This window comes from Brachionichthys hirsutus, chromosome 20, assembly GCF_040956055.1.
Source record: "Brachionichthys hirsutus isolate HB-005 chromosome 20, CSIRO-AGI_Bhir_v1, whole genome shotgun sequence".
Taxonomy (NCBI): domain Eukaryota; kingdom Metazoa; phylum Chordata; class Actinopteri; order Lophiiformes; family Brachionichthyidae; genus Brachionichthys; species Brachionichthys hirsutus.
The window spans coordinates 4,263,221-4,273,295 of record NC_090916.1 but is presented as its reverse complement, the minus strand read 5'-3'; the positions used below and the strand labels follow the sequence as shown (position 1 = coordinate 4,273,295).

Genomic DNA, 10,075 nt, shown 5'->3' with positions numbered 1-10,075 from the left:
TCTTTTACAAATGATAAAATGCCAAATTAAGGGGTTATTTATATGAAGATATATATATATACATGAATATATATTAGATATATATATATTAGCTATAATGAGTATCTTAAGATTATGTTTGTTAGAGGCTTTTTTGCACTAGTTGAATGTTTCTGTTGTGTGATTATATGTAACCTCTGGCTCTCTAGTTTGTCAAGAAAAAGAAGCAGATTATTTTTGCAGAGCAACATCACTGATTAGATTCTTCTCCTTGTTGTTTTCCATTTGGACTGTAGCTTGTCACCAAACCATTCTGTGTGTGTTTTTGTATTTATATTGTATTGTTGAACTTAAAGCAACGGAAATACTGTTCTCCAGCTCCTTTAATACGGTTTTATAGTACGTGTACCAATAAATCCAGGTGTAAAATGGGACATAGAACCATGGATCATGTGTTTTGCTTGACTTCATTTATTTTGGGGGTGTTTGGGGGGGGCAGCATGAATATTGTAATTGTGTGTTTAAAGGGTGTGCATTATCAAAGATAGATGAAGTCACACAGAGTCGAGACGCCAGAACAAACCAACATCTGAGCTGCCCCAGCACAAATGATATCTTTATGAAAATGAATATGTTTATTGAATCATTATAAGGTTATTCTATTGACTATTACAGAGAGTGAAGTCTCATCATTGAGATTGTGTCTGTGGGTCACCGTCTGTGGGTCGCGTACGTTGAAGTCATCTCAGTCTGTGAGGCCAGTTCAGAACCCACATCCACTCTTGATCAGAGGCTCTGAAGCTAATAGTAATTATAAGTGAAAGTGTTTCCATTGGAAAGATGAACATTATGCTTGGGTTGCTTGGCAACTCTGGTTCCATTTGACTATATAAAACAGACAGATGGGTTTGTTTAGTCAGCATTTGCCCTGGAGAGATGCTTAAGATATAGAAAGATGACGCGGGGCAGGTCCGGCGCACAGACGGGAACTAAGATCCTCCTGGAGGACATGAACAAGGATGAAGTCCATCTCGACAGATTGGTTCTGGACGCGCTGCGTGGAGAAGCAGAAAGTGAGCGGGCCGCCCTCGTCTCTTCTACCCTGCTGCCAGAGAGACAGACTCGGTGTCCGTCTTCAGAGAGGAGCCAACGGCGCCGGGCGCACCGCGCTCAGGGAGATGCGCACCGACGGCTCGGGTTTGGATGCGGCGAAGTAAAGGATAAGGTTGAAAGGAAAGTTGGACGTTTAATAGACAAACTTCACCTTCTTCAAACTTGTGATGATGCAGAATGCCATGTTGGTTCAGTCTCATCCCTGCGGAGCGCGCACTGGTCCTTTTGCGTAAACCGAGAAGCGTGATGGAGCGCGACGCGTCCACGCAGGGTGTTGGGCATGCTCGTGTTCCCGCACCACCCGCTGACACCCCGTCAAAGACTTCCACGGTGTTGAGCGACAAGCTTTAACGCAGATTCGCGTCCCCTGCGTTTGAAAGAAAGAAGCGGAAAAGTTGGAGAAAGATTCGAAGTTTATTTCGGAAACTTTTCCACAAGGCATGAGACGTCCTCAGGCGGGCGGCAAATCAAGCATCGACAGCAACAGTTCCGTCAAATGCGAGTTTGACTTTTCATTTTCAGGATACAAAGCTCCTAAAAACAGCAGCGCGTCGTGCGTAAAACGCGCTTGTTCAGTGCGTATCCACCAACAAAGTTACGACCATGGTGTTTCTCTTGGAAATAATCTGGTAAACACGACTGTGCTACTTCGCATGTAAAATCCCAGCAGCTGCCGAACTGATACTCCAGCTAGACGCGATATCTGATGTGTGCCGCGCTGGCGCTCTGAAGGGGGGGGGGGGGGGGGGGGCATTTATTTTTGTTCCACATTCGTCCAGGACGCCGCATCTTTCAGTTCAACTGCGGCGTGCACGCGACCATTGTTGTTGTTTACAGCGCACGCGTTGTTTTAGTTTGTGAGCGGAGACAGATTGTTCCAGTGTCAGTTTCACTTGTGTCATAAATTCTCAAACGTCTCTCAAAAAAAGATTTCTCGACGAAAAGCGGACTTTGTGAGTCTCTTGGTTGGTTGTATAGTTTTCACCATTGCACGTGGAGATGAAGAGTGGGAGCCTGGGAGGGACGGGGGGGGGGGGGGGGAGGGTCAGCTCGTCTCTCCACAAATGCATCATTTCAGCCAGATCTGCAGATTGGCGCTGGAGACTCCATAAGTCGTGACATTAAAGACGCGCAGACGGGGCTCCATCCTGCAGCTCCACCGGGTTAAAACCTGCAACCTTTCTGCTGGGGGATTGGTTTGCATCCTAAAAACTTCTCGGCTGCTTCTGCTCGGCAAACCGGATCCAACCTGAAGAGGTTTTTTTTTTTTTTTGCTGCATTCACAATGATCTGAGCGTGACTTGTGGACGCTGCGTGGAGGCGTCCCTCCTCTCTCTCTCTCTCTCTCTCTCTCTCTCTCTCTCTCTCTCACCCGCCTCCCATCACAGTATCCCCTTCTCTCCCTTCCGCGGGTTCCACACCGGCTGTCCAGTCAGGTTCCCCCCCACCCCCCACCCCCCCCCTTTTAGTTTTTTCCCGGAGCCGGGGAAGCTGATCGCGATGGGTCGACTCGGTTTCAGCACCACGGAAAGCGCCAGATTTCTGCTGCTCGGCGTGTTCGGTAAGGGAGCGAGCGCGCTGTGTGGGCGCGCGTGCGTGCGTGCGTGCGTGCGTGCGTGCGTGCTGTTGTCGTGACTCCGCTGCGGTGTGTGTTTAGTCATGAAAGTCTGGGTGGCTTCTTACACACCATCCTAAAGACTCCAGAATTTAAATCTCATCAGTTTGTTGTTGTTGTTTTTGCCCAGAAGGTGAAACGCAAATAGTGTATAGATCTATAAATGGGGGGGGGGGCACTTTCCTCTCTGTTATTGCTGATTCTGCATGTTTTAAAGCCCCCCCCCACCCCTCAATGTTCTGCCCGTGGTCAGGTGCGTTGGCGCTGTCCGTGGTGCTGGCGGAGCAGGAAGGCGAGAACCTGTCCGGTCTGTCCAACAATCCAGACAAAGCCATCTTCGCGGTCCGGGAGAACGGAACGACATGTTTGATGGTGGAGTTCGCCGTGAAATTCCTCGTGCCGTATGACGTGCTCGCTCTCAACGGCATCGACGTAAGGATTTCCCCAGAGCATCCTGAGCCATGAAAGGCAACGACCGTTTAAACGCGTGTAACCTGCGTGCGATGCAGATTACACGCGTTTCTTTAACGGGGGAAATAATCATCCGTTGTCAAATTGATGTGAATTTTTCTTTTCTTTTATTTAAATCTTCTGGTTTTTTTCATATCAAGGATGATATGAAAATGCCGTCATCAGAGCTGGGATTAGAAATATAGCTCTTAGGGTGCAGTCGTGCGTAAAGTGCTGACGTCGCATTAGAGTCATCATCAAGGAAAGGAAGACAATGAAAACTTTTTTTTTAATTTATGTTGAAATGTATTTGTTTAAAAATTAAAATAATTTATGTAGTTATGTTTATTTTCTAAATTCGTGTGTAAAATGTGATGCTCATACTGAAAAAAAAACTCCAGCGACACGTAAATCTGTTAATCTGTCCCAACCTGTGCATTTGGTTTTCACGCCTGTTGTATTTCGTGGCAGCTGATCACCGAGCAGGCGTCGTTCATTCTGCCCCGTGGTGCAGAGATTGAGGGGAAATGTGGAAGCACGGAATCAGAGATTCACATAACCTGGAAGGACAAAGCCTACACCCTGCGCATCTATTTCACTAAGGTGGGCGAGGAATGAGAGACCTGTGCTGTGTTACAATACAAGGAGATCACTCGAGAATTACTACATCAAACTACATCAACGTTGACTCATTTAATGCGGGAACTTCTTTTTGCTAAACAACGTGAAATGAAATAAGCAAATTTTCCATTTCTTTTTAATTCTGGCTTTTGCATCTCGCATCAAACGTCACAAACCGTGTTGCTGAGCCAGGTCGTCTTGGATTAAGGGAAATATATAACTGAAAGGAATATCTATCACGTCATATTAATATTCAAATGCCAGAGGTTCCAGCAGAGAACAGGAGCCTATAAAAGGATTAATTTAAGCAGAGCGGAGGCCAGCCTGCGTCTCCAAGCGGTGGAAACACCCGCTGTGACGCCTCGTGTGTGTCTCTGCGTGTTACAGGAGTTCCGTGACAAAGGCGCTGAGGTGTGGAAGATTAGCAAAGTCCAGTTCGTCTACGACACCTCGGAGACGTCCCATTTCATCAACGCGTACAACCGTGAGTCTCCCGCTGAGCCCGGGCCACTCAGCACGTCCCCATCCTGCTCTCATTCATCTCACGTTTGCATCTAGCCGGAATGAAAATGGGTTTATGATTTTCTCACTTATTAGGCCACAGGTTTTAGTTACGTTGCAGGAGGTCTTCATGGCTGGAAAATACTTGCATTAGATGATAAATCATATTTTCATCCTTTGTATGATCCCATGTAGCAGCAGACCTCTTCAAATTAAACCCCAATCTATTTATTTATTTTGTTTCATAAATCAAATTTGCTACATTAAATGCTGATGTGTAAAACATTCCAGTTGTGCCACCTCAGAATGTTTCGGTTTGGCTTTTGTTCTGGCTCTTCATTTCTGATCTTATTTTCATGAAATACAAAACTGTCCAAGCGAAATTTCTGATAAACACACGAGTGCGTGTGTGTGCGTGTGTGTGTGTGTGTGTGTGTGTGTGCGTGTGTTTATGCATCTCTTGAATACAAACCTGTAAAACACTCTTTACGTCACTCCCCTTCATGACTCATTCTCTCTCTCCTCCCCCCCAGCTGGGAAGCACACAGCCAGCACCCACCGTCTGTCAGCCCTCGTGACCCCCGCCGGGCGCTCCTTCCTGTGCCAGGCACAACAGACCCTCACCCTCATTTCAAGCGACCACCAGAAGGGCGTCACTGTCTCCATGTATGACATCCAGATCCAGCCCTTCGACATGGCCTCCGACTTCATGTTCAGTGAACGTAAGGACAAGCTGCTGAAGCACTGCCAGGAAAAAGCCAATCTCCATCTGCCACACAGCGTCGCAGCCTTCTAGTCACATGTTAGGACAAAACAGGAGATCACGACGAGGACTCCGAAGGGTGTTGTAACTTTACGTCTACCTCTCGCTGACTCACGCGCCTCTTGGGTGGGGGGGGTGGGGGAAGTACTGCAGAGAGGGGGGGGGGGACTGGAGAGCTTGAGATAAAAGAGGGGGTGGTGATACAGCAGGGAATAAAGACATGCAAAAAGAACGGAACAGAGTGAGAGGAGGTGGGGGTCGCTGGGACTTTATGAGTGCACCTATAGCCTCGCCCTCAATGCAGCTGTCCGTCCTCTGGAGCCAATCACCTTGGAAGAATCATTCGCTCTGAGGTGCCGTAAACTAGGCTGTGTCCGCAGGGAGAAGCGGCTTCATCTTTAAACCACACACACACACACACTCGTGTCTTTAGCTGTCACACAGTAGACGGGCAGATGAGTACACGCACGCCACATCAATGTAAATAACGTTTTGTAAAACGATTCCGCTGACTGACCTTACAGAAGATCGCCATGGCGATCAAACATCCAAAGACCGTACACGTAACCTCTGAATAGATCAGTTTGGACTCTTTTCTGTCAGTCTTTCTTGGTCCCCATTGCTGACTGATCATTATCCCGCTTCTTGCAGCCTTCAAGTGCATAACCGACCAGAGGGAGCGCCTGGAGGAGACCCTCCCCCTCATCCTGGGCTTCATTCTAGCCCTCATCATCATCATCACACTCACGATCTACCACTTCCACCTGAAGCTGACAGCGAGCCAGCCCCAGCTCCCCCGAGATCGCTCCATGTACAAGAACATGTAGTCAGCAGGACGCCGGCGGCGGCTCTGTGCAAAGCTATAACCTGACAAAGACTTGTCTCCTCCATTTTCCCAGGTCGAAAGCCTCCGAGGAAACGTGCCATGTGATAGACTGAGTCCCCAGTCAGAGAAATGTGTGTAATCTCCACCGTAGGCTCACTGGACCCACTGGGAGTTAATGGGACAGATTGAGGCCTGGCATGGATGTAGCTGGAGGGCACATCTAACAAAATCTAATTAATCCAGCTGAGTCGAGTCTACATAATGCCACAAATTCATAGTCGGAATCACAATAAATAGAATAATAATAATTAAAAACATACATATATGATTTTATGAAAATATATTTCAGGGTGTTTGTCATCTGGAATTCACCAACATCTCGAGGTCCCGGGTTTACTGCTTCGGACAATTTTATCCGGCTTCTGTTTGAAAGAACATGTCAGAGATCCCGCTGCCCAACAGTTTGCCGTCTTCCCGCTTTTCTTTCTGAAACCGCTGCTAAATTATTATCAAGTCCCTCCGTTGGTTCTGAATGTGCTGATGTTGTTTTCTTCGTTTGGTTTATTTTGGATGCAGCCATAGTGTTTCACGGTCTTGTGATGTGTACAGTGCGGTGGAATTCAAATTTGCAATGCTTTTGATTTCACAAGAAATTCTGTCTCTGTAAAAAAAAAAAAAAGAAGATAAATGGAGAATACTTTACCAGGATGCCATATGAGAGTGTTTATGCAAAGAACTTATAAAAACTAAACAAAAGTGTACAATATTTTCAGAATCAAAGTCTATGCATAAAACTATGCTGATGCAATTTTGTGCAGTTCCTCTGTTTGTTGAAATAAATTGCTGGAACCATCGCTACACATCTGTCCAGTTTCTCCATCATTAAGCAGAATAAAATACAATCCCCGCTTCTCTCTTTTACATGATTGAAATCAAACCAAAACCAAAGTGCTCAAATAGAATAGTGACTGATCATCCTGTCAGAGGACATGCTGCAGAGATGAGCTATTGATTTTGTTATCAGCATCCCTGCCTCGGATGGAAACACAATAAGGAGTGTAATTGAAAGTAAATAGAGCATTTGTGTCAGCGACACCTGCGTGTTTCACTGTGAGGAGATCATACATCATGCTGCACCACGGATTAGAGTCAAACTGGTGCAGGTTTCCACGCAGACAGGACACGCCATTGTTGGAAATGTCATCATAAAAGACCTCAAGACTTGAGATGCACACTTTAACTTTTGGATTCCTATATTTGAAGATATTTGTGACGTTAAACTCTGGATCAGAACAGATTGAAGTCTTTTTCTCAATAATACATTATTAAAACTAGAAAAGCACTCTGAGAGCAGACCTCCTCCAAGCAGATCATTCCTCTCCTAATTGGATTTGCACCATTCACATGGTGATCTAGATCATCACCAAAAGGTTCCAAATCGTTCTTGGTATCTTTACACACCAACCATGGAAGGTAAAAGTGAATCAGCGTTTATGCGTATTTGTAACAGGGGATAGAAATGTCTCCTCTTTATTTCAAATCAAAGTCGTGCTCAGTGGACACGAGCCTCCAGCGCCGCCACCAACGACTCCAGCTGAAGTCTGGGTTAGGAAAAGATTCAAAGCTACCTTTAAAATGGAAAAATGCACATTTGTTAGCAACTGGTCCGCACGGAATGACAGAAGACAATCGCGGAAGGCCCTCTGCGTTTATCATCATGGTTTTATTTTACAGTCTCCAAAATGACACTGCAGATGACGGTTGGATTACAAAGCTTCTTAAAGAGCCCTCATTAACACACGCAGTGGTATCCAAGGATGGATGTTTACTGACATATAGGACAGTTTGATGGCCTTCGTCCCCACACAATGGGAGCTGGCACATGGACAGGTTTGTCCAGCAACAGTCCTTTAACAACATAAGACAGAAGTCGCAGCCTCTTCGACCGCCTTGACGATCTTGTTGGGCTAATAAGTGGCGAATCACAGGACGATGGTGCTTTACGGGCCCTATGTGGCTCGACCAGCAGAGCTCAAGCCACCGCTCTGTGGGGGTTCTGGCTTGGTTCCAGTCTGGGTCCTGTGCTGATCGAGCGTCTTTCCATATCTTCTCGTCGATCAAACATATATGCAAAAATTAAATCTCCCATAAATTATTTGTGTGATCATTTTCGCCGCAAACGTCAGGCTCAGCAGGAAACACGAGGGCGTAGCAAATGCTGTCTGTCATAGGCTACAACGGCAGTTTGACAACGCGCTAACCGTTAATCGACAAAGTCAGCGCCGTCGACAGGATTTCATATTTCCCTGGAATCCTACTTCCCAAAGCAACATCTCATCCGTGAAAATAAATATTTGACTAGACACAAAACAATCTTGTCATCTCTTTGACATTTATTTCTTTAACAGTTGTAGCTTTATGCTCTTCAAGTCCGCACACAGTGGTCGAAAACGACACTGTAAAAAGTATAATCATCTGGAAGAAATTTGAATCTCTTTCATTTTGCATTAATTCAATTTCACTTAGAAACAGAAATATTAGAAGATGTTCTGGCAAGCCCATGTTCCACGCCGAGGAACACTTAGCCTTGTTGTGTGATAGGCGCAATTGTGCGGTCTTTGTGAATACAGTATATGGATGTGTCAGGTTAAGTCACCTTAATGGTGACTCAGTGAGTGGAAGTCTGATCCTCACTGATGCCCTGCAGTCCCACCGGCCTCAGTACTTGCACTTTTATTTACTGAGCCATCGGCAGATGAATCTTTTCTCTGGGAGACAAGCTCCATTCTCTGGTCGAGCTAAATCAATATTCCATTATAGTGCTTCAGAGGGAAATGGCTGAGAGGGAAGAAGGAGAAATCACCTCATATATTATGACAGTGCCGATCCATGAATGTGTCTCTCTGTGAAATCATTGGGAATTCAATCTGCTGCATTTTGAAAATGCGGAAGCCCCAAACAAAGAAAAAAATATATTCAAAAATGAATGACTGAAAGGAACGCCCCCTAAAATAATCTGACAGTGTGCCCTGTTTATGAGACGGCGAGAGGATGAGGAGGCCCTAAAGGGTGATGAAGGATAAATCTACGGGTGTTTTTGTTTTTTTTAAATCAGCTTCGCTGATAACAAAACATGCAAATTCATTGTACAAGCACACCACAGTGTTACTCATTCAAGTCTGTCAAGGATTAGCCACCACACACACACACGCATACACACACGCACACACACATATGTACATATCACAGTGAATGATGGCTAAAACAATGTAGGGAGCAGGATTACACTGATTACTCCTGTGCCGAGCCGGGATAAGAATGGCAGCACAGTTACAGCAATAGCCAGAGTGTGTTTGACTGAGGTGGGATAGATACGCAGTGAGAGGATGACAGTGAGGATGTGAGCGGAAAACAACGGCGACCATCAGCAGCCCAAAACCTGCACGGTGGGTGGGCGTGTTGTACAGGTGCCTCTCGGTCGGAAGGGCGGGGCTCCCAATGAAAAAGACGTCTGGCGAAAAGAAGTCTTCTCTTTTAAAAGAATAAATAAAAATCACATCCACTCCATCTGTGCTACGTTTAAATGTTAGGTGTGGTTACAGTGTCATAAATACCGGGCATCGTGGTTTCATCGACGGGTCGGGGTATTGCTTGGATGATGTAACTCCTGATATCGCCTTCAGCTGATGCGCTTTCAGACACGTAAATTAAAACCCGACCAAAAACAAACAAAAAAACAAGTCAGAACAAAACTCAAATAAATACATAAATAAATACTTTAAAACATCATACAAAATTCTGACATTAACCTTTTCCCCCCCAACATTTAATGGAAGTTCTGTCTACAAATGTAAGATAATAAATATATTGAGTAATTTCAGTCACAGTTAGGCTTACACGGGTTCGTTGGGATATCTCTTATATCTTTAAGCAAAAACTGGATTATAAACAGTAGGAAAGATCTCTGCAGAAACTCTATTTAACACTGCTCATATCACAATGATTACGACACAATAAAATACTGCAAATTATCAAAACTGTACAGAAAAACTTACAAGTTTCTCTAAAATACATTTTTACTGTTAGTGTGTGAGAACAGAGACGCGAGCGAGTCCGTCTCTGTTTAACCAGCCAGGCAGCGGCCCGTCCTTCAGCCAGTCGGACACATCCCTGCAGATGATTGTTCTGCCCTCTGCTGCTCTTGCCC

General features: G+C 45.4%; 1 protein-coding gene across 1 annotated transcript; it reads left to right on the top strand.

Annotated features, from left to right (window-relative positions):
* Nucleotides 1-2,592: 2,592 nt before the first annotated feature.
* lamp5 (lysosomal associated membrane protein family member 5) lies at nucleotides 2,593-5,869 on the top strand. Its single transcript, XM_068754000.1, has 6 exons — nucleotides 2,593-2,653; nucleotides 2,961-3,139; nucleotides 3,629-3,760; nucleotides 4,166-4,262; nucleotides 4,813-5,001; nucleotides 5,694-5,869. Exons 1-6 carry the CDS (start codon nucleotides 2,593-2,595, stop codon nucleotides 5,867-5,869), a joined length of 834 nt encoding a protein of 277 aa, XP_068610101.1.
* The last annotated feature ends 4,206 nt before the right edge of the window (nucleotides 5,870-10,075 follow it).

What these genes read in the sequence shown, in the direction of transcription:
- lamp5 (XM_068754000.1), top strand. Translation starts at nt 2,593, where the DNA reads ATGGGTCGACTCGGTTTCAGCACCACGGAAAGCGCCAGATTTCTGCTG. An exon ending in TCTGCTGCTCGGCGTGTTCG is followed by an intron (nt 2,654 to 2,960) that starts GTAAGGGAGCGA and finishes GCCCGTGGTCAG; the next exon opens with GTGCGTTGGCGCTGTCCGTG. An exon ending in TTTCATCAACGCGTACAACC is followed by an intron (nt 4,263 to 4,812) that starts GTGAGTCTCCCG and finishes CCTCCCCCCCAG; the next exon opens with CTGGGAAGCACACAGCCAGC.